At 45.8% G+C, this 24,089-nt stretch overlaps 1 protein-coding gene and 1 long non-coding RNA gene across 3 annotated transcripts in view; one reads left to right on the top strand and one right to left on the bottom strand.

Annotated features, from left to right (window-relative positions):
- The first annotated feature begins 283 nt into the window (after positions 1–283).
- Positions 284–23,018, top strand: LOC308468317. Its single transcript, XR_013981560.1, has 3 exons — positions 284–572; positions 21,075–21,148; positions 22,077–23,018. It is a non-coding gene; the product is annotated as an uncharacterized lncRNA (long non-coding RNA).
- The window catches only part of LOC308468266 (UDP-N-acetylglucosamine--peptide N-acetylglucosaminyltransferase 110 kDa subunit), a 74,881-nt gene continuing 62,475 nt past the window's right edge, over positions 11,684–24,089 (bottom strand). For both annotated transcript variants that reach the window (XM_080990324.1, XM_080990325.1), the window contains exons 19-22: positions 20,156–20,308; positions 15,339–15,591; positions 14,531–14,654; positions 11,684–13,700 (exon numbers count right to left, since the gene is read on the bottom strand). In XM_080990324.1, the coding sequence (XP_080846450.1) occupies positions 13,526–13,700; positions 14,531–14,654; positions 15,339–15,591; positions 20,156–20,308 (705 nt within the window). In that variant the 3' untranslated portion in view covers positions 11,684–13,525. The remainder of the gene's footprint in view (positions 13,701–14,530; positions 14,655–15,338; positions 15,592–20,155; positions 20,309–24,089) is intronic.

Raw genomic sequence — 24,089 nt, forward strand, 5'->3', positions numbered from 1 at the left:
CGCATGCGCCGGGTAGGGAGGGAGGCCGGGCCTCGCGCCCGCCCTTGGGCGTCCCCCGTGCGTCTGGAGGGTGGCGCGCGCGCTTAATTCCGTCTCAGGCGGCGCCTGAGGGGAGGGAGGGAGCGGCGCGCACGCGCTCCCACTTGCCGCCTTCGAGCGGCTCCTCAATGGAGGGAGAGAGCGGGAGCGCGCGTTCCCCCTCAGCGCGCGCTCTCTATCTCTCCCGACCCCCTCAGGAGCGGCGGATTCGAATCCTCCCTTTTCCCACCAAAATTTACCTCAGATCCGTGAAACTGAAAACCGAAAAAAAGGCGCGACCCGTTAGGAGGCGGTGTTGCGCGTCGCTTCTTTTCCCCTGGAGGAGGACCCGTGAGTGTACACGTGTCGGGTCATCCTCACGTGGAAAGCCCGTGGCTTCGTCTCTGGGACTCCCGAGAACTGTAGTTTCCTCCTTGGCGCGCTACGGTTCCCAGCCGCCTGGCGCCCACTGCACGTCCCAGGATTGGTCGTGGAAAGCCAGGCGCTTTCGGCGGTGCGGCACACACACACACCCCACCCAGAGCTGGATTTAGGTTTGATGAGGCCCTCAGCTAATAATAATAATAATAATAATAATAATAATATATTCATACCACTGAGAGCCAGTGTGGTGTAGTAGTTAAGAGCGGTAGTCTCGTAATCTGGGGAACCGGGTTCATGTCTCCGCTCCTCCACATGCAGCTGCTGGGTGACCTTGGGCCAGTCACACTTCTCTGAAGTCTCTCAGCCCCACTCACCTCACAGAGTGTTTGTTGTGGGGGAGGAAGGGAAAGGAGAATGTTAGGCGCTTTGAGACTCCTTAGGGCATAGCTGTCAAGTGTCCCTTATTTGAAGGGACAGTCCCTTATTCCAGCGCCATGTCCCGCTGCTGTCCCTTATTGATGGATGTCCCTTAAATGTCCCTTAAATGATGTCCCTTAAATTTCAAAGGAAGCAGCTCCTGTCCCTCCCTCCCTGCTGGCCAGGGAGGAGGGAGGCTCCAACTGTGTTGCTTGGCTGTGTTGCTCACCCAATAAGAAGTCTAAGAACGACTGGGGGTGGAGCTTGCATACCTTGTGTGTGGCTAGTTAATGCAAGCTGAGGAGGTTTTTGAATGCTGAACGCCATTTTGTTGCACGTGCTGCTGCAAACTTTGCAGTGCAAAGCCAGGCCGGGGAGCCATCTTAAGTTGAGGCTGCATAGGCCTTGTGGTGCATGTGATTCAGATTCTATTCAGTTGAGCCTCTGGTTACAAAGTTGGTTGGACGGTGTTCTCGAAGCTACCAGCATGAGTTTGACCAGACTGCAGGAGGACAGGAAGACTGGAGTGCCGGGAACAGGTGAGGCTGCAGGTCCCTTATTTTCAAGGCTGCTGGTCCCTTATTTTCAAATCTGTAAGTTGACAGCTATGCCTTAGGGTAGTGATAAAGCGGGATATCAAATCCAAACTCTTCATCTGGCTGGGTTTCCCAACACCTCTAGCACCTTGCAGGCCGACTGCCCTGGGCGCGTTGCAGGGCGTTGGTATAGATGACCTTCTGGTCCCCTTTCCCACTCTCTCTCTCTCTCTCCCCCTCTCACGCTGACTCAGCCCCAGGTTTGGATCCTCCCCTAGCCTCAATGCTCCTTGGGAGAGTGAGGGCACTGAGCAGGGCCGGATTAGGGTTTGATGCGTCCCTCAGCTAATAATAATAATAATTTCTTCCCCACTCAGGGCTGGATTTAGGTTTGATGAGGCTCTAAGATACAGGACACAGGTGGTGCTGTGGGTTAAACCACAGAGCCTAGAGCTTGCCAATCAGAAGGTCGGCAGTTCGAATCCCCGCGACGGGGTGAGCTCCCGTTGCTCGGTCCCTGCTCCTGCCCACCTAGCAGTTCAAAAGCACGTCAAAGTGCAAGTAGATAAATAGGTACCGCTCCGGCGGGAAGGTAAACGGCGTTTTCATGCGCTGCTCTGGTTCGCCAGAAGCGGCTTAGTCATGCTGGCCACATGACCCAGAAGCTGTACGCCGGCTCCCACGGCCAATAAAGCGAGATGAGCACCGCAACCCCAGAGTCGGTCACGACTGGACCTAATGGTCAGGGGTCCCTTTACCTTTAGAAACAATAAAAAAAAGTTAAAATGAATTAATCCTTACACCCATGTATACCAAAAATAAAACAATGAAATGGAAATAAAAGGAATAGAAAAGAACATACCAATAAAAGAAAAAGAAGGTCCCTTTACCTTTACCTAAGATACTGAAGGTAATGGGGCCCTTTATATGTCCAGCTGTCCTTTGTCCACAACAAATTGTCGCCGTTTTTTTGTTGAATATATGCTATATGGTCATTGATGGACCTCATAGGTATCTCAAGCCATTTGCCCATCACAAAAGATGTATTTTATCAAAGCAATGGTTGAACTGAAATACAATTCAGAAGAAGTATATTCATAATGAAATCATTATTAATAATTATTTTTATTCATTTGGGCAATCACAAAAGATCCTTTAGAAACCCCATTTACAAAGACTCATCATCTAGTCTCTAGAAACTTGCTATAACATGAAATAATAAAAGGTGTCAAGATAGGATGCAAACTACTAATAATTATGAATAGCTTTATTAATATGAAATGAAGTGTTATAACCTGTACAATGCAATTGTGTTAATACAAGGCATTTTCCTATTTGGAATAATAAAATCATTTTACAGAAAGGTTCAGCCTTGCTGGCATCCTCCTAATCTTGACAAGCAGAGGGAGGTTTGATGGAATTTTTAATATAATATCAATACCACCATCACAGTCCACACTGTTCATGGGGACAGCCGACCTTTGTACCCTGTGACACTTAGTGAGTGTAAAAGACAGTATTTCTAGTAATATGTCACATTCCTAAATAATACCAATACTAAATAAGAAATAATAGCATTACTATACATGCCTGCACATCAAACCAGTGATATTTTAGAGGGCAGGCTAGCAGGCGGTCTTTCAGGACCAGTGTTGTATGGTCTTGGTAAGACTTGATTTAAATCCCTTTTTAACTGAAAAGTTCAGCCTTGCTGGCATCCTCTTAATATGGCCATCCAGAGGAAGGCTTTCCTTTTACTTACATCATGGGAGCAGACACAACACAAAACAAAACAAAACACTGTTGCTGGATGTCAGTTTTATCTGTTTTTTATCTTCTATTTTGCAAAGGTACATCCAGGTTTTTTCCCCTTTAAATTTTTGGGGGGCTCCCAATAGAGTGGGGCCCTAAGCTGGAGCTTGTTTAGCTTATATGTAAATCCGGCGCTGGCATAGATACATAGATGATTTATAGATAGATGATATATTAGTGTTATGTATTGAAGTTCTCCCCCTGGCCACCAGGAGTATCGTGTATATAGTTTTCACTCAGGTCCACGTCAGTTAATTTAGGCGGGAAACCCTGGGCTGTTGTTGTTACAGTGTTGACAGCCGGCTGCCTATAAAAGCAGGCCGGCTGAGCTGTTTGCTGTTTAGTTCTGTTCTGGCCTGTGAATAAACAAGAGCTGCTTTGGAGAAATCGCTGTGTCGTCTGCTATGTCTACCCACTATTTAACAATTAGATAGATATGATTGATAGAGGATTGATAGATTAAATAAATAGATGGTAATTGATAGATAGATGATAGGTAGATGATTGATAGATGAGATAGATAGATGATACATTAGGTACATATAGACGATAGATTAGATAGATAGATGGATAGATACGTTAGATACGATCGATAGATAGATAGATGATAGATACAGGGCCAGATTTAGGTTTGATGAGGCCCTCAGCTCCTGAAAGTAATGGGGCCCTTGATATGTCCAGCTGTCGTTTGTCAACAACAAATTGTCGCCGGATTTTTGTTGAATATATGCTATATTTGGTAACTGGTGGACCTGATAGGTATCTAAAGCCATTTGCACATCACAAATAGGAGCCGACACATCACAAAACACGGTTGCTGTATGTTGGTTTTATTTTATTTGTTTTTTATCTTATATTTGGGAAATGTACATCCAGTTTTCCCCCCCTTTAAATTCTTTGGGGGCCCCTGATATATACCATATTTCATTTCTTCTTTCCAGTTGGCTTCCTTCTTTTCATTTTGGGTAAACCAGGCATAGGCAAACTCAGCCCTCCAGATGTTTGGGACTATAATTCCCATGATTCCCAATGATAGTTGTCTGCAAGGCCAGTGAGGAATCTGTTTGACCTCAGCCAAGAGCCTAAGGTCAAACAGATTCCTCACTGGCCTTGCAGACAACTTCATTGTCCAGAAAGTGGGAGAAGCAACAAGAGGAACAGCCATTTTAGATCTGGTCCTAACCAATGTTGATGACCTGGCTAGTGGGGTAGAAGTGGAAGGATCATTAGGCGCGAGTGATCATGCTCTTCTGAAGTTTACTATACAGCGGAAAGGAGCAGCCAAGCATACTAGGACTCAATTTCTTGACTTTAAGAAAGCCGACTTCATAAAACTTAGGGAAGTGCTGGGTGAGATCCCATGGACAGTAATACTAAAAGGAAAGGGAGTTCATGATGGCTGGGAGTTTGTTAAGAGGGAGATAGTAAAAGCACAACGTCAGGCAATACCAATGAGACGGAAACATGGAAGGTGCCTAAAGAAGCCAGGGTGGCTATCTAAATAACTTTTAACTAAGTTAAGACTAAAAAGGGTGTGTACAAAAAATGGAAAAGGGGGGAACCCACCAAAGAGGAATTCAAACATAGCCAGCACGTGTAGACACAAAGTCAGAAAAGCTAAAGCACAGAATGAACTCAGGCTTGCTAGAGAGGTTAAAAGCAACAAAAAAGGCTTTTATGGGTATGTTTGTAGCAAAAGGAAGAACAAAGAAACAGTGGGGTCACTCAGAGGAGAAGATGGTGAAATGCAAACAGGGGACACAGAAAGGGCTGAACTCCTCAATGCCTTCTTTGCCTCAGTCTTCTCCGATAAAGAAAACAATGCCCGACCTGAAGAATTTGGAGCAAATGATTTAGCAGAGGAAACACAGCCCAGAATAACTAAGGAGATAGTACAAGAATACTTGGCTAGTTTAGATGTATTCAAGTCTCCAGGGCCAGATGAACTGCATCCAAGAGTATTAAAAGAACTGGCAGATGTGATCTCAGAACCACTGGCAGTCATCTTTGAGAATTCCTGGAGAACAGGCGAAGTCCCGGCAGACTGGAGGAGGGCAAATGTTGTCCCTATTTTCAAAAAGGGGAAAAGAGAGGACCCAAATAATTACCGCCCAGTCAGTCTGACATCAATACCAGGGAAGATTCTGGAGCAGATCATTAAGCAAACAGTCTGTGAGCACCTAGAAAGGAATGCTGTCATCACCAATAGTCAGCATGGATTTCTGAAAAATAAGTCATGTCAGACTAACCTGATCTCGTTTTTTGACAGAATTACAAGCCTGGTAGATGAAGGGAACGCAGTGGATGTAGCCTACCTTGATTTCAGCAAGGCATTTGACAAGGTGCCCCATGATATTCTTGTAAAGAAGCTGGTAAAATGTGGTCTTGACTATGCTACCACTCAGTGGATTTGTAACTGGCTGACTGACCGAACCCAAAGGGTGCTCATCAATGGTTCCTCTTCATCCTGGAGAAGAGTGACTAGTGGGGTGCCACAGGGTTCTGTCTTGGGCCCGGTCTTATTCAACATCTTTATCAACGACTTGGATGATGGACTCAAGGGCATCCTGATCAAATTTGCAGATGACACCAAACTGGGAGGGGTGGCTAACACCCCAGAGGACAGGTTCACACTTCAAAACGACCTTGACAGATTAGAGAACTGGGCCAAAACAAACAAGATGAATTTTAACAGGGAGAAATGTAAAGTATTGCACTTGGGCAAAAAAAATGAGAGGCACAAATACAAGATGGGGGACACCTGGCTTGAGAGCAGTACATGTGAAAAGGATCTAGGAGTCTTGGTTGACCACAAACTTGACATGAGCCAACAGTGTGACGCAGCAGCTAAAAAAGCCAATGCAATCCTGGGCTGCATCAATAGGAGTATAGCATCTAGATCAAGGGAAGTAATAGTGCCACTGTATTCTGCTCTGGTCAGACCTCACCTGGAGTACTGTGTCCAGTTCTGGGCACCACAGTTCAAGAAGGACACTGACAAACGAACGTGTCCAGAGGAGGGCAACCAAAATGGTCAAAGGCCTGGAAACGATGTCTTATGAGGAACGGCTAAGGGAGCTGGGCATGTTTAGCCTGGAGAAGAGGAGGTTAAGGGGTGATATGATAGCCATGTTCAAATATAGAAAAGGATGTCACATAGAGGAGGGAGAAAGGTTGTTTTCTGCTGCTCCAGAGAAGCGGACACGGAGCAATGGATCCAAACTACAAGAAAGAAGATTCCACCTCAACATTAGGAAGAACTTCCTGACAGTAAGAGCTGTTCGACAGTGGAATTTGCTGCCAAGGAGTGTGGTGGAGTCTCCTTCTTTGGAGGTCTTTAAGCAGAGGCTTGACAACCATATGTCAGGAGTGCTCTGATGGTGTTTCCTGCTTGGCAGGGGGTTGGACTTGATGGCCCTTGTGGTCTCTTCCAACTCTATGATACCTGGCTACTGGTCCTGTAAACTAGGGATGATGGGAGTTGTAGTCCCAAAACATCTGGCGGGCCAAGTTTGCCTATGCGTGCCTTCATTGATTTGGCAGAAGCTCAGTGAAATAAGTCCCAAGTATTGAACGGAGGGCACTGCTTTGGAATGTATTCTCTGTATTTTCCCCAGTCTTGTTGGCGTTTTCGTTTGGGCTCCCCCCCCCTTTCCGCTTCCGCCTCCTCCATGGCAGGTGTTGCATTTACAGATGGATTCTGACTTGACACCCATCTTTCTTTTGCAACCCAGAGCCTGGCAAGAGAGGCAAACGGTTTTAATAATCCTTTTAATAATCCTGGGAGGCACAGGAACTGCCAGCTCTCTGCAGCCGGTTGTCCTGCCATTCAAAGCAAAGCAGTCGTGGAAATGTACAGCATAAACCTGGCGAACTTTTAATTCCTTACACCTACGAAACTACGGTTTATAGTTTCCCGCTTGATTTTATTTTGATTTTCAATGTGGCTTGGATTATATTTTAAACTTAATCGTTTGATTTTGTGTTTTCAATGTATTATATATTTGATGTTAGCTGCCCTGAGCCCGGTCTCAGCCAGGGTATAAATAAATTTATTATTATTATTATTATTATTATTATTTTCCCCGTTTATTTGGGGAATCCATATTTGCAACGTGTTTGGTTCCTTAAAAAAAACACCACCAGGGAAAGCACACGGGATTTACGAATCATGTCATAAGGAAATCGTTATATAAAACATGGACAAAATATAAGGATCTACTAGAACCGAAAACACCATGGTGGGCATCACCTCTAGAAGCAATTACAATAAAAAAGAAAAATATGGAATTAGAATGGGCCACATATAAGGATCTGATTAGGGGAAAATACAATAAATTGGTAATTAAAGATTATGAGGAAATTAAACAACACCTTACGGGTTGGATCCAGTACCATCAATTACATGAAGTGTTCAGGACATATTAAAAAAAAGGTTTCTCAAACGAACCTTCATGATTAGAAGAAGTGTTATTACAAAACAAATAAGGTAATATCAAAAGACGAACAGGTCAAGCAGGTAATGATCAAGTGGGCTTTAGATATTGGAAAAACCATTAACTTATCAGCATGGGAAGAAATATGGAGAAAGAACTGGAAATTTACAGCCTGTGAAGTATTGAGGGGAAACCTAATCAAGATGTTTTATAGATGGTACTTAACACCTACCAAAATAGCTAAGACAAAAACAAATCTGTGCTGGAGGTGTGGTAAAACAGAGGGGACACTTATACATGTTTGGTGGACCTGTGAAAAAATCAAAAGCTTCTGGAACACAGTGTATGATGAGCTTAAGAAAATGTTTAAGTGTAACTTTCTGAAAAATACAGAAGCTTTTCTACTAGGGATAACGGACACAGGTATAGCAAGAGAAGATCAGAAAATATTCCTCTATGCCACAGGAGCGGCAAGGATCCTAATTGCTAAAAACTGGAAAAAAGAAACTGTGCCAACAAAAAAGGAATGGCAAGATAAACTGTTAAGAGTATATTGAACTGGCTAGATTAACAGAGACAGAGATCACACTAGACAAGAGTTTTTAAAAAGCATGGGGAAAATGCAGAGAATACTTCACAAAACAGTGCCCTATACCTGGACTTGTTTCAGTTAATGTCTGCAGGAGACTTTGTGGATATTTAGGTTATAATTAGAAAAATCTTAATAATTATTCATAAAGGAAACAGTTTATAAGTAAATAAGGAGGCCAGATACAGGATAAAGGAAGTCTTTTATTTGGTTGTTTGTATTATTGTATGTTATGCTCACTGTGTTATGTTCATGTTTAAAGAGGATGGATTTGTGTATTGGTTGGGAGGGGGTTGTGTAATGTTGTAAATAAAATTCCAATAAAAATGTTTTTTAAAAAAATTAAAACCACCACCAGACCTAGATGGGCAGGTGTATAAATTTATTTATTTATTCTTATTCTTATTCTTATTATTCGAGTTTGGATCGGCCCCTACAAATATTGCAAAAAATAGCACCTTGCACCAGTCTGCTGTTCTGAGAATTAAAAGGTCTAAGACAGGGGTCAGCAACCTTTTTCAGCCATGGGTCATTCCACTGTCCCTAGGACCTTGTGGGGGCCGGACTATATTTTTTTTGGGGGGGGGGGGAATCTAAACCAATTCCTATGCCCAGAGAGGCATTTTAAATAAAAGGACAAATTCTACTCATGTAAAAACATGTTGATTCCCGGACCGTCTGCCGGCTGGATCCTGAAGGTGACTGGGCCGGATCTGGCCCCCGGGCCTTAGTTTGCCTACCCGTGGCTTATAACACGGGTGTACAACGCATTGATCCTGAGCCCCCAGTCCATCCTGGGGTTGTTTCTGGTCGATCACAGGGCCTTTCTCTGCAACCTCTGCTGCTGCCATTCTCCACAGCGCTGCAAGCTTGAGCGACTGTCTTGTCCTCCTCCTTCTCTCTCATGCTCCTTCCTCCAAAGCTGGCTTGCCATCCTTCCCGCTGTGCTCTTGGGGGATAGTGTGGTAGGGAGGGGGATGCTGCCTTCACGGAGGGAGAGCTGGAGGGAGGAAGGGAGGGAGAGAGAGCAGCAGTGGAGCCCCCCACCCTGAAAACCCTGGATGGATACACAGCTTTGTGAAAGAGGCTCTTCCTGAACGAGGACAAATAGAGGGCTGGCAATGGGCAGACGGCAGCGGTGGGGTAACGTCAAGATGTTGCCCGATGTCAGTTTTCCCTTTGGAGGCTTGCTGATTTTGGAGGGTCTCCTCACTGAGGGAGAGACTGGAGGGTTCAGCCCCCCCAGCCCCCTCCCCCGAAAGAGGCAATTGATGGGGCAACAGTTTAATGTTGGAGCTTTCCGTCTCCTGCCAGCAAGTTGCAAAGCGGGCAACAGATCAGGGTGCATTAAAAGCAAGCGACAAATTAGTGAGATGGATAGGGCTCCAAATTACCCTTCGGAGTTGACACCAAAGTAACATCACAAGAGGCAAACATGCCTTCCTAAGCAGCGGAGGGTTTGCTAGGACATTGGCATGGCCTCTTCTCTTTGTTTGGTTCAGATCCTTCTGCCCCCAGGAGACAGCTGTGCACATGCATTCTGCACTTTTGTCATCAGAAGCCCCTTTCTCTGGGTTGGGGAAACCCTGATGCTGCTAGAAGGTGCTGTCAGAGAACCTCCCGAGCCAGTCCCCTGCGCTTGGTCCCAGAGCTGTGGTGAGCCTCACTAGGAAAAGTGATGGTGGCGGCGGCGGCAGGATGGAACCAAGCAACCATCCTGGCTTGTTGTTTGTGGCCAGAGTAGGGTGTGTGCTGCTGCTGTTGTGTGGTGCTTGAGGGGAGAGAGCTGCTTTAAACTCCCCCCTCCCGCATTGAGTTAGCCACCTCCTTCCACACAAGCACACCCTGCACGCAAGTGTTAATTGGGTCTGTATTTGGATGGTTTCGATGGTGCTGCTGCTGCCCTGAGCAGGCAACACAGACATCACTGGCCCACTTCAGAGCTTCTGCCCGGAGGAGAAGCAGCACCCGGTGAGAGCTCTGCAGCACACTCCACTAACCCGGCCAATGACCTTCTGGGGTGGGGCAGATGGGAGAGATCAACAAACAGAACAGTTTGGCCCCGAGGGGGTGTAAAATAAACACAGCTTAAAACACGTGTCAAGGGAGGGGGCGGGGAGAGTATGTTTAAGTTGAAGAATGACAATGGGTAGATCACTGCCATTTTTTGATACTGAGTAGTAGATCACAACCTATTTGAAGTTGGACTAGTTTTCTATCTTGTGGTAACCTCCTTTCCAACTATGCTCAGAAATAATGTCCCCGGTCCCGCCCCCTATAGATATTCTTTTAATTCTTCATGGATGCTGCTCCATTTTTTAAAAAAAAAAACTTTTTCGCATCCCCATGTGTGTGATTTCCTTTCCAGTTTTCCAGCTGCTGTGATTGCATATAGCAGGGGTCAGCAAACTTTTTCAGCAGGAGGCCAGTCCACTGTCCCTTGGACCTTGTGGGAGGGCCGGACTAGATTTTTTTTTGGGGGAAATAATGAACGAATTCCTATGCCCCACAAAAAACAGCATAAACCTGGTGAACTTTTAATTCCTTACCAACAGTTATGGTTCGTGGTTTCCCATTTAATTTGATTTTGATTTCCAATGTGAGTCAAATTATATTTTAAACTAATCGTTTGATATTATGTTTTTTAAACTAATCATTTGATATTGTGTTTTTAATGTATTATATATTTGGTGTTAGCTGCCATGAGCCCAGTCTTGGCTGGGGTATAACATTAATTAATTTCTTCTTCTTCCTCTCCTCCTCCTCCTCTGCGAGCCTGGATCAGCTCCTACAAATATTGCAAAAATAGCACCCTGCACCACTCTGCTGTTATGAGAGTTATAAGGTCTAAGACATGGGTAGGCAAACTAAGGCCCAGGGGCCAGATCTGGCCCAATCGCCTTCTCAATCCGGCCCACGGATGGTCCGGGAATCAGCATGTTTTGACACAAGTAGAATGTGTCCTTTTATTTAAAATGCATCTCTGGGTGATTTGTGGGGCATAGGAATTTGTTCATCGTCATCATTATTATTATTTCAAAATATAGTCCGGCCCCCCACAAGGTCTGAGGGACAGTGGACCACCCTAACCCTTTTTTAAAAATAAAGCACCTGTAATAGTAATATCTCAAGGCAGCCCTGTTTAGGGAAGTTTTTAATCACTGACATTTTAATGTATTTTTAATCTTTGTTGGAAACCGCCCAGAGTGGCTGGAGAGTAAGTAATAACAACAACATATTATTATTATTATTATTATTATTATTATTATTATTATTCGGTAGGGAGTCGCCCGAAGTGGCTGAGGAAACCCAGCCAGATGGGTGGGGTATAAATTATTATTATTATTAGATGATGATGATTTTTATGGGCTAGTTTTGGGGCAGGTTCCTTTGCCAAGCAGCCTCTCGTTTTGAAGAATGAATCCAATAACCACACTAATAAGCAAACTCAATAAAAAATATTGCCAAAAAAACAGAAGAAACGCTCCAAGTCGGTGATTTTCATTTTTATTTGTCCGACACTTATCTGGAAATAGAAGCCGTTACAGTGAGCAAGCAGAAAGTAACACAACGGGAGGAAAGACCCCTTCTTCCCTCGCCTTTTTAAAAACTACACACAGTGGTTAACCTTTCCAGGACATCTTCTGGCGGAAAGCGAAAGCTCAACTCCCTAATCTCCGGACTGAAAGCGAAAGCTCAACTCCCTAGTTTACTCCCAAGTAGATGTGTAGCCTTTCTCCACCAGCGGCAAAATTCAGAATTCTTCGCCATGAAAAGAAAGCGCCGGGCACGGGGGCAACTAAATGCTTCTCATCAATATTATTATCTATATCTAGAGAATCGATATAACCCAGCCCATAATAAGCCCTAATGAAGGGAACTGGCGCTGCAAAGATTGAAGATTTAACCTCAGGGCCCGGGACAAATGCTTCTTGCTGATATTATCTATATATAGATCATCGATACAATCCAGCCCATATTAAGCCCAAACAAAGGCAACTGGCACTGCAAAGATTTAAGGGTTGACCCCAGGGCTCGGGCGACTAAATGCTTCTTGCTGATATCTATATATAAATAATTGATATAATCCAGCCCATATTAAGCCCAAACAAAGGGAACTGCAAAGGTTTAAGCACAGCTCAGGGCGACGTACCTGAGGATCAAATTCGAAAGGCGCGTTAGGCCGGCCACAGATATAAATTACTGGCACGGATCCATGTGCAGCACCACTGCGAGCACAGAAAATGCACCACTCTTAATCTTTTCGGCGTTGGGCAGGGAAGCAATTTGGAAAACAAACCATCAGATACAAGCTTTGCCCTCCAATCAATCATTTTATGGGCTAAAAGCTGGTCAGCGATACTTCGGATGTGAAAAAGGAGGTTTGCGCTCGACCGTGATATTTCCAAAAAGCTTGCCGAAGTGGAGGCGGAAACCCATACTTACCTGGAAGAGCTGCACTTGACAAAGTCAAAGCGCCGGCGGCCCAGCACATAATTGTTCCATCAAATGAGAAGCGCACATCCGAATGCGCCAACCTGGGCAAAAACCAATGCTCTTCTATTCAGTTTTCAGCCTTGATGGCGGTGTGCAGGCCTGCGCCTCTGTACATAATTTGATGCCTCCCTGGAAGGATGCGCGGTTTGGCACCGGGTTGCTATCCTCCCCCCCCACTTTACGCATTTTTTTGGCGCAGTCAACCCGGTGTGAATTGAAGCTGAAAAAGCCAAAACTTTACATCTTAAATTGCATTTGCTTTTTCTGTGCAATCAACCCGGCGTGAATTGAAGCTGAAAGAAACAAAACTTTAGGTCTTAAATTGCGCTTCCTTTTTCTGCACAGTCGACCCGGCATAAATTGAAGCAAAAAACAAACAACAGTAGCCCCAGAGAGAAGTCCAAGATTAAGAAAGCGGATGTTGGTTTGAGTGGTTTATAAAACCCGTAAAAGCTGCGGCGCATTTATCCCTTCCATCAACCTTGGAAGAAGGATGCGGACTTAAAATGCTGTTAAAAGAGAGCCACTGACGGACCAAGAGGAATTCTTAACAACGTTATCTTTAAAAGCTCCAGATTTGTGTAGGAAGGGAGGGGGGAAGAAAAGAGACTTGTTCATGGGAAATCCGAATCAACTGACCATCCGTTCACGCCTCCCCGCGGCAAGAAGATCCAGAAAAGAGGGTTTTTTCAGGGGGTCGGAAATTGCTGGCCTCCCCGTCATGCAAGAACTAGAGTCACCGGTTGCCACCCAAATCACATCCTTGGCTCCCGCTTCCCTCTGCTCCGGAAGGAGGGACATATCCTGAAGGATTTATATTCCGTGGCTCCGGATCTTTAGGCTGATTCCCCAGTCTCGGCGGGCTTGAGGATGTGGTCTGGTTTGTGGCCGGCGGAGAAGTGGTCCCACATCAGGAGGTAGAGCCGCTCCAGTTCCAGGGTATACTGCTTGGTGTTGAAGAGGGGGCTGGATATCCTCTGCTTCCACACCTTGCCGCGGATCTTCTTCAGGCTACGTGAGAAAAACGTTCGTTTATTATTAATAAATTAATTAATTAATTATTAGTAATCCATTTATTAATCAACATTTCATTGATTTTCCCGAAAAGAAAAGGAAAAAACAGGGGAAATCATGAACAAATTAAACGGTAATTTGGGTGGGGTCAACCTCCCTCCATTCTAATACTTATATATTTATTATTGCAAAAAGGAAACATTCCTCCAATTGTCCAAATTAAGAGGACGCCAGCAAGGTGGAACCTTTCTGTAAAACAAGGATTTTACGATTCCCAAAAGGAATCCCCCCTCTTGGTTCCTTTCTAATATACGTGTTCATGCACGTCCATAAAATCTTATATACCGTATTATTTTTCCGTCTATGAGACGCCCCCCATTTTTGCAGCAACAACCAATCGCCAGTCCACCCTCGGCACTATCCACGTATAATTCGCCTGTCTTTAGCACCTGCTCTTTGCAAACTGTTGTTGTTGATTAATAATAATAATAATAATAATAATAATAATAATAATAATAGAGTATGCAAAGAGCATGTCTCAATGAGTGCCTGTCTTTAGCAACTGCTCTTTGCAAACGGAAGCGTGGCACTCAAAACGGAGTATGTTTGGCTTCCGGAAAAAGTCCACAAATAAGAACACGCTGGGGAGTTTGCAGCGTTTAGCTTCTGGGTCGTTTGAGTGCCAAGGCTTTTGAGCACCAAGGTGCCACTGTATTCTAGGAAGACTTTTCTCCAAAGAAACATGATGCTGAATGCTACCTTCGGGTTTCGTGAGCTGCACAACCAACGCCGCAGCCTCTCCCAACCCCAGTTGCATGTCTACTTACTATTCTGGATCGGTCCCCAGTTTCACGGCGACGTCTTCGTATTCCTGTCGACTCTTCGCGATGAGCTCGGGGCACCCGAGGCAAGTGAGCTGGGAGGCAGCGACGCGTGAGGCGAGGGTTTCCCCTGCAAAACGGAGGGCAGCAGGTCATACAAAGCTCCGTTGCAAGCATGGTCTGTCCTCATCTTGTTGAGCAAACTAAGTGCCAGGGGCTGGATCCAGCCCAATTGCCTTCTTAATCCGGCCCGCGGACATATCTTTTGACACGAGTAGAATGTGTTCTTTTATTTCAAATGCATCTCTGGATGATTTGTGGGGAATAGGAATTCGTTCATTTCTTTTCTCCAAAATATATTCCGGACCCCCACAAGGTCTGAGGGACACTGGACCAGCCCCCTGCTGAAAAAGTTTGCTGACCCCTGCCCTATCCTCTATCCCTAACTCCTATCTCTAGCCCCTATCCCTATTTCTAACCCCCTAACCCTAAGCCCTATCCCTAATCCCTGTCGACAAAGTTTGCAGACCCCTGTTGTTGAGGAACATCTTCTTGGTGGACGGAAGCGCCCAAGTAGAAGGGCCCATTGCCCAAATTGGATAACCCAAGTCTTCCTTCCTTCCCACTAGCGTAACCATCTGGCTCACAACCAAGCCCTTGGGATACATAGGCCAACCTCCTGACAATCCCCCAGAACAACCCCCTGGTGGGAATCCCAGGTCCAACTCAAAGCAACGTGTCTCGGCACCCAATACCAGAACAATATGCATAATCATCGTAATCATCACAATATCGACTCGAGCCGCCATCTCACCTGGCATGGTCACCATGGGGGTTCCAGCCCAGAGGACATCCATCCCGGTGGTGTGGCCATTGCAAAGGGGGGTGTCCAGGCAGACGTCGGCCAGCTGCCCCCTCCTCACATGCTCCTCTTTGGGGGCGACCGGAGAGAAGATGATCCGGTTCTGGGGGAGGCCCATGTTCTGCGCATACTGCTGGATGTTTGGTTCCCCCACAGCTGGGAAACGCAGCAGCCACAGGACGCTGTTTGGGACACGTTTCAGAATCTGCAAGTAATAGCAATAACATTAACAATAACAATAATAATTTATTATTTCTACCCCACTCATCCGGCCGGGTTTCCCCAGCCACTCTGGGCGGCTCCCAACCGAATATTAAACAGAATAAAACATCAAACATTAAAAGCTTCCCTAAAGAGGGATGCCTTCAGATGTCTCCTAAAAGTCCGATAGTTTATTTCTTTGACACCTGATGGGAGAGGGAGCCACCACTGAGAAGGCCCTCTGTCTGGTTCCCTGTAACCTCACTTCTCACAGGGAGGGAACCACCAGAAGGACCTTGGGTGAGGGACCCCGGAGTCCAGGGTGGAGATGCTCCTTCAAGTGGGGTCTTATCCTGCGTCCCAGACGGAGCTGCCCTGGACACAGAATGGACCTGCGCCTCCATGGACAGAGGTGAGTCCAAAATGACTCCCAGGCTGCGCACCTGGTCCTTCAGGGACAGTTACCCCATTCAGAACCAGGGAGTCCTCCACAGCAGCCTCTCCCCTGTCCCCCAAGAACAGGACTTCTGTCTTGTCAGGATTCAACCTCAATCCGTTAGCCACCATCCATCCTCCAACTGCCTCCAGACACTCAGACAGGACCTTCACTGGTTCAGATATGAAGGAGAGGTAGACCTGGGTATCATCCGCATACTGATGGAAACACCCAGCCCCAAATCCCCTGGTGATCTCTCCCGGTGCATTCATATCAATGTTAAAAAGCATGGGGGAAGAAGTGAGAGCCCAGGGGTCTGAACGCTCATTCCCCCCCCCCCACTTTCTGGATGTAGCCCAGGAGGAAGGAGCAGAACCACTGTATAACAGTGCCCCCAGCTCCTCTAGACAGTCCAGAAGGATATTATGGTCGATGGTATCAAAGTCCGCCGAGAGATGCAGCAGAACCAATAAATAATAATAAAAAATTATTTATACCCCGCCCTCATTGGCCAGGGCCAGGCTCAGGGCGGCTAACACCAAATATAAATTACAATAAAATGTAATAGAAAAAAACCCCAATTAATTAAAATACGGCTTAAAATACAGCCTCATTTTAGTAGTAGCCCATAAATCAAGACTATAAGGGAGGAAACATCAGCTATTCACCCGAGTCAGCTATCCATGCTGGATGCGCCAGCATGGGCCAGCAAAAAAGCCACGGGAAAATTTATATGCCAAATCCCATACAAGATGTCAGAGTGAGTCTAAGCCGAAGGCCAGGCGGAACAGCTCCGTCTTGCAGGCCCTGCGGAAAGATGTCAAATCCCGCAGGGCCCTGGTCTCTTGTGACAGAGCGTTCCACCAAGTCGGGGCTAGAGCTGAAAAGGCCCTGGCCCTAGTTGAGACCAATCTAACCACCTTGTGGCTCGGGACCTCCAAAGTGTTGTTATTTGTGGACCTTAAGGTCCTCTGCGGGGCATACCAGGAGAGGCGGTCCTGTAGGTACGAGAGTTCTAGGCCACATAGGACTTTAAAGGTCAAAACCATCACCGTAAACCTGACCCTGTACTCCACCGGGAGCCAGTGCAGTGGCTGAATGTGATCCTGCGGCGAGGACCCCGTAAGGAGCCTCGCCGCGGCATTCTGCACCTGCTGGAGTTTCTGGGTCAGCTTTAAGGGCAGCCCCGCAAAGAGTGAGTTACAATAATCAAGCCTGGAGGTGACCATCGCATGGATCACTGTGGCCAGATCAGGGCGAGAAAGGTAAGGAACCAATTCCTTAATACGGCGGAGGTGGGAAAATGCCACCTTTGCTGTGGCTGCAACCTGCGCCTCCATGGAAAGAGAGGCATCGAAGGTTACACCCAAGCTCTTGACAGAAGGCTCTGGCACTAATTGCGCCCCCGCAAGAGATGGGAGTTGGCCCCCCAACCCCATGTTGTCCTGACCCAGCCAGAGGACCTCTGTCTTCGAAGGATTTAACTTCAACTGGCTCCCATGCAGCCACCCAGCCACGGCTTCCAAGCATCTGGTCAGTGTGTCTGGGGCCGAGTCAGGGTGGCCGTCCATTGACAGATAAAGCTGGGTGTCATCAGCATATTGACGACAACTCAGCCCTAAACTCTGGACAATCTGGGCAAGGGGGTGCATAAAGATATTGAAAAGCATCGGGGAAAGGATTGTGCCCTGCGGCACTCCACACAACAAGGAGTGCCGCAGCGACAACTCCCTTCCTGGATGTTTCATCCAGAAACCTACCAAAATGTTCGGTAACCGCTCTCTCAATTACCTTACCTAGGTACAGAAGATTCGAAACTGGGCGGTAATTGGATAGATCTAAAGGATCTAGAGATAGAATCATAGAATCATAGAATTATAGAGTTGGAAGAGACCACAAGGGCCATCAAGTCCAACCCCCTGCCAAGCGGGAAACACCATCAGAGCACTCCTGACATATGGTTGTCAAGCCTCTGCTTAAAGACCTCCAAAGAAGGAGACTCCACCACACTCCTGGGCAGCAAATTCCACTGTCGAACAGCTCTTACTGTCAGGAAGTTCTTCCTAATGTTGAGGTGGAATCTTCTTTCTTGTAGTTTGGATCCATTGCTCCGTGTCCGCTTCTCTGGAGCAGCAGAAAACAACCTTTCTCCCTCCTCTATGTGACATCCTTTTCTATATTTGAACATGGCTATCATATCACCCCTTAACCTCCTCTTCTCCAGGCTAAACATGCCCAGCTCCCTTAGCCGTTCCTCATAAGGCATCGTTTCCAGGCCTTTGACCATTTTGGTTGCCCTCCTCTGGACACGTTCCAGTTTGTCAGTGTCCTTCTTGAACTGTGGTGCCCAGAACTGGACACAGTACTCCAGGTGAGGTCTGACCAGAGCAGAATACAGTGGCACTATTACTTCCCTTGATCTAGATGCTATACTCCTATTGATGCAGCCCAGGATTGCATTGGCTTTTTTAGCTGCCGCGTCACACTGTTGGCTCATGTCAAGTTTGTGGTCAACCAAGACTCCTAGATCCTTTTCACATGTACTGCTCTCAAGCCAGGTGTCCCCCATCTTGTATTTGTGCCTCTCATTTTTTTTGCCCAAGTGCAATACTTTACATTTCTCCCTGTTAAAATTCATCTTGTTTGTTTTGGCCCAGTTCTCTAATCTGTCAAGGTCGTTTTGAAGTGTGATCCTGTCCTCTGGGGTGTTAGCCACCCCTCCCATGTTTTCTTTAAGAGGAGATGTTTTCTTTAAGAGGAGACACACCATTGCTTCCTTCAACTCCCCTGGGAAAGTCCCTGTGCCAGATTGATGATCTCACCCGGGGGGCTGCACCTCGTCTGGACATGCTCTAATCAGCCAGGACAGGCACAGGTCAAGGGGGCAAGTGGTGGGCCTTCCAGCTCAGAGGAACCTGTCTACATCGGCAAGGAGAAACAGTTTTCACCTTTGTCCCTAGCCCGCTGGAGATCCTTGATCGGCGCGACCAAGGCAGTTTCAGTCCCATGATGAGGCCTGAATCCCGACTGGAAAGGATCCAAATGGTCTGCATCCTCCAGGTGTGCCTGGAGTTGTTCTGCAACCACCCACTCAATCACCTTGCCCAAGAATGGAAGATTTGAGACTGGGTGATAGTTGGCCATATTGGCTGGGTCCAAATATGTTTTTTAAGAGCGGTTTAATGACTGCCTCTTTTAGTGGTCCATTTGCCACCCAGTGGATCCCATTGCCTAGCTCTTCCCAGCTCGCTTTTATGAGACAGGATGGGCAAGGATCAAGGATACAGGTGGTTGGTTTCACTCGTCCAAGCGAGTGGAACAGATTGGAATTGATTCATACAACTCGACTAGACAGGACTCTTAGCTCTCTCCCGCCCCATCCTGATCCCACAGTGGAGTCTATCCCTTTCTGAATCTGAGCGACTTTATCTGCAAAAAACTTTCCAAAATCATTGCAGGAGATCTTGGGGTCTTTCCCAGGCCCCGGTGGCAAAGGTGGTTCTGTGAAATTGTGAACCACCTGAGTCTCCTCCTGCTGTTTTCTGCAGATGCAATGGGGCAGTGAACTAAGTCCTCTTCGCCGTCACCACTCAGTAGGCTCGACGTTGAGCTCTAACCTGTGTCTGGTCCGATTCAGAATGAGTTTTCTGCCACCGGCGCTCTAGCCGTCTCAGCGATTGTTTCATCACCCTCAGCTCTGGGGAAAACCATGGGGCTGTCCGGGCTCCATGCAATCGGAGAGGGCGCTTCGGAGCCAGGCGGTTGATAGCCCTGATTAACTCCACATTCCAGCAGCCCCCCAGGGAATCAGCTGAAAGGCCATCAGCATGGAATAAAGCACCCCCTACCACTCTCTGGAAATCATTTGGATCCATTAGGTGGCAGGGGCGGACCATCCGAATCAGTTGCGCCTCCTTGCAGAGGGGAACCAAACTAGGGGTCTCCAGGAGAACATCCACCACGACCAGAATCAGCTTGGCCAGGGAATCTTGGTGCAGCGGGGAGGTCGGTACACCAAAAGGAATCCTGTACTGCCCCTATTGCCCAGCTTCCAGAACATGCACTCAGAGGACTGGGTCTTCCCAAGTGGGCGCCCAGTGTGACTTTTGATTCGCCGCAGGGAGCTACTCACATTGGCCCACATCTGCAGGGTGGCTGGGTCAATCTTGTAAAGCTGGTTGAAGTTGCAGTAGACGACAGAGTCCTCCGGCAGCCCGTACTGGGAGCGGGTGGTGACAATGATGGTGCGTGGCACCTCCTCACCCGTCGCCGCCTTGTTGTTGATCTGAAAGAGAAGCCAGAAAGATCGGAAGGAAGCTCAAGGGGCAGAGCTTTGACTCAACACTATGCAGCGTCAGATCAGAACCCAATCAATAGACCAGAACGTTTATTTATTGACCATATTGGCTGTCACTCATTGATTTCACTCTGGCAACTTCTGCCTTTGGTGATTGGACATGAACCCAATCAATAGGCAAGAACTTTTATTTATTGGAAATAGAGGATGGTGTCCTATTAGAAACATTAGAAACAACAGCGCGGGGGGGGGGGATAAATATGGGCACTAAATGGGTTACATATAGAGGTGGAGTGAGGGGTGGTGGATGGTGATGGGAAAAGGAATTATTTGTGGGATTGAGTGTAAGTATATCTGAACACTTTTAAGGATTGTATGAAATGTATGTTTGTATGCTTGTATATAATATTTTTTTAAAAAAATATCGGTTATGATTAAATGGGCACAAGAGATGGGACACAATATCCAGATGGAGGAATGGGGAAAACGATGGAAGGATGAGATAAAATTGACAGCATGTGTGGCGGTTAAAGAAAATTATATGAAAAGGATGTCTAGATGGTATTTAGCTCCAGTTAAATTAGCAAAGGAAAGCAAGTGTTGGAAATGCAAAACAATAGAAGGGACATTTTTCAGATGGGGTGGGATTACAAAATTATAAAGAATTATTGGGCAATTATCTATAATGAAATCAAAAAGATTTTTAAAATAACTTTTGTTTAAAAGTTACTATCTTGGCTGTCTCTCATCACAGACCCAGTTCCACAGTTGCTGCTCACCATGAACCAACGCTGGCAGTATTAGCAGCAGATCTCTGTTATGCTTCAGGTGATATTTCATTCTTTTGCCAATCGTGCTGTTTTAAATATGCACTTTATATTCGACTACTTCAGTAATGATATTGTTTTAAATCTTAAGATTTTTTTAACTTTGCTGCGTTAAATGTGTGCAATCTATACCTGACCTCTCTTGTAATGTTTTATCTTGAAATCTTTAAGCTAATGTTTTAGATTCATATTAATTATGCTGCTCTGAATAATAATAATAATAATAATAATAATAGCTTAGCTAGTAGCTTAGATTCCCCATAGAGAAAGCGCTTGTGAAGGAGCCTGTGGATAAATAATAACAATAACAGTAACAATAACAACAATAATAATTTATTATTTCTACCCCGTCCATCTGGCTGGGTTTCCCCAGCCACTCTGGGCGACTCTCAACAGAACATCGAGAACAGAATAAAACATCAAACTTTAAAAACATCAGTTGTCTTTTAAAAGTCAGATAGTTGCTTATTTCCTCGACATCTGATGGGAGGGCGTTCCACAGTGCGGGCGCCAGCACTGAAAAGGCCCTCTACCTGGAATACTTTACACCTGACTTTATTCCGTGCTGTTTTATCCTGGAGTGCTTAATTTGATGTTTTAACATCAACTGCTTTGGGATTTCCCCCCTTAAAAACATAAAGCAGTATAGAAATAAAAAGAGGAACATTGAATAACAACACTAGGCCTTTTCAAGCCCCCTGCATTTTGGTTATTTGCGAATGATGCTATTTTATGAAGTCACTCCTTTTTATTTAATTTGCATCCAAGTTGCTATAGATTACACTGAACTCTTAAAAGATTTAAAGCGGGCATGTCCAACTTCCAAGGGACTGAAATCTATTTCCACTATTAAAACAAAACAAAACACTGCTCATTGGATCAACCAGAAGTTGTGGAGCTTTTTTTTTAGTCTCATTTTCTCTTTGTAGAATAACAAGGAGGCTCACAGGTCCTTATAATATTGGGGGAAACAGTTTGTTCTGGTGAGTATTAACCACTTTCCATTTTAACCTGAGGACGGCCATTTGTCCCCTTTTAACTTTAATTTATTTGAATTAATTTTGGGGTGCATTTTAATTGATCAATTGCTTCTTTTTATGGACATTGTATTATTGATATGATAGCAGCCACTCTGATCCCGGCTCTGGGCGGGGAGGGTGGGGTACAAATAAAAATTCTCCTCCTCCTCCTCCTTATTTTAGGGAGCCAAACTGTTGAGCTTTTTTTGGGGAGCTGAAGCTGTTGCGCTTTTTTATTATCATCATCTTTATTGCGGTCCAACGACCCATAACATGGATTCAGAATAAAATAGATTCATACAGACAACCCCCCAGAGAAGGGAGACCGAAGCGTTATTTGTTTAGTCATGGGTATGTTGATCTTTGATTTGTATGACTACTGAAAGAAACTTTGCCACGGCCACTGTGATATCATTGGACTTGTCGTCCAGAAGATATTTGATATAGTAGGCTTCAGATTGACCCAGCCGATTTGCCAGTAGTGGTTTAATCTATACAGTGGTACCTCGCAAGACGAATGCCTCGCAAGACAAAAAACTCGCTAGACGAAAGGGTTTTTTGTTTTTTGAGCTGCTTCGCAAGACGATTTTCGCTATGGGCTTGCTTCGCAAGACGGAAACGTCTTGCAAGTTTGTTTCCTTTTTCTTAACACCGTTAATACAGTTGCGACTTGACTTCGAGGAGCAACTCATAGAACGCGGTGTGGAAGCCTTTTTTGAGGTTTTTAAAGACTTTGGTGATTTTTGAAGCTTTTCCAAAACTTTCCCGACACCGTGCTTCGCAAGACGAAAAAAATCGCAAGACGACAAAACTCGCGGAACGAATTAATTTCGTCTTGCGAGGCACCACTGTAGTTCCCTAGCTTGATCATATTGTCCGCAATGCAATAAAATATGCCTCATGCAGTCGACGTCCTGAGAGCACACACAGATCCTATTTTGATAAGGGATACCTCTCAGTCTGGAGGCAGTGAGAGATTTTACTTTCTTGGGCTCCATGATCACTGCAGATGGTGACAGCAGCAACGAAATTAAAAGATGCCTGATTCTTGGGAGAAAAGCAATGACAAACCTAGACAGCATCTTAAAAAGTAGAGACTTCACCTTGCCAACAAAGGTCCGTATAGTCAAAGCTATGGTTTTCCAAGTAGCGTTGTATGGAAGTGAGAGCTGAACCATAAAGAAGGCTGATCGCCAAAGAATGGATGCTTTTGAATTATGGTGCTGGAGGAGAGTGTTGAGAGTTCCATGGACTGCAAGATCAAACCTATCCATTCTGAAGGAAATCAGCCCTGAGTGCTCACTGGAAGGACAGATCCTGAAGCTCAGGCTCCAATACTTTGGCCACCTCATGAGAAGAGAAGACTCCCTGGAAAAGACCCTGATGTTGGGAAAGATGGAGCGCACAAGGAGAAGGGGATGACAGAGGACGAGATGGTTGGATAGTGTTCTCGAAGCTACCAGCATGAGTTTGACCAAACTGCGGGAGGCAGTGGAAGACAGAAGTGCCTGGTGTGCTCTGGTCCATGGGGTCACGAAGAGTCGGACACGACTAAACAACAACAACAACAACAACACCTCTCAGTCTGGCGCTTAACATTTCTGATGGGAATACATTTAATCTGGCTTTGGTGAAAAGACGCCGGTATGTTGGTACAGACAAATTTCTAAGACATGCAGGTGTCTGAAACTCAAACCCATACTGAATTCCTACTTCTAATGGGCCACAGATAACATGAGATTGAGATCGGAGATCACTATGTGGTATGTCCCAGAGGCTTTGCCTCAGAGATTCAAAGGCAGTATCATAGCCCAGATGGTACAGGAGAGAAGGTGGCATACCAAGCCAAGTGGCTTTTCTAACCATCATTTTCATCTATGAGCTGGCAAACTCCTCGTTGTTTAGGTATGGAAGGTATGGAAG

This window comes from Podarcis pityusensis (assembly GCF_964106645.2).
Source record: "Podarcis pityusensis genome assembly, chromosome: Z".
NCBI classification, from domain to species: Eukaryota; Metazoa; Chordata; class Lepidosauria; order Squamata; family Lacertidae; genus Podarcis; species Podarcis pityusensis.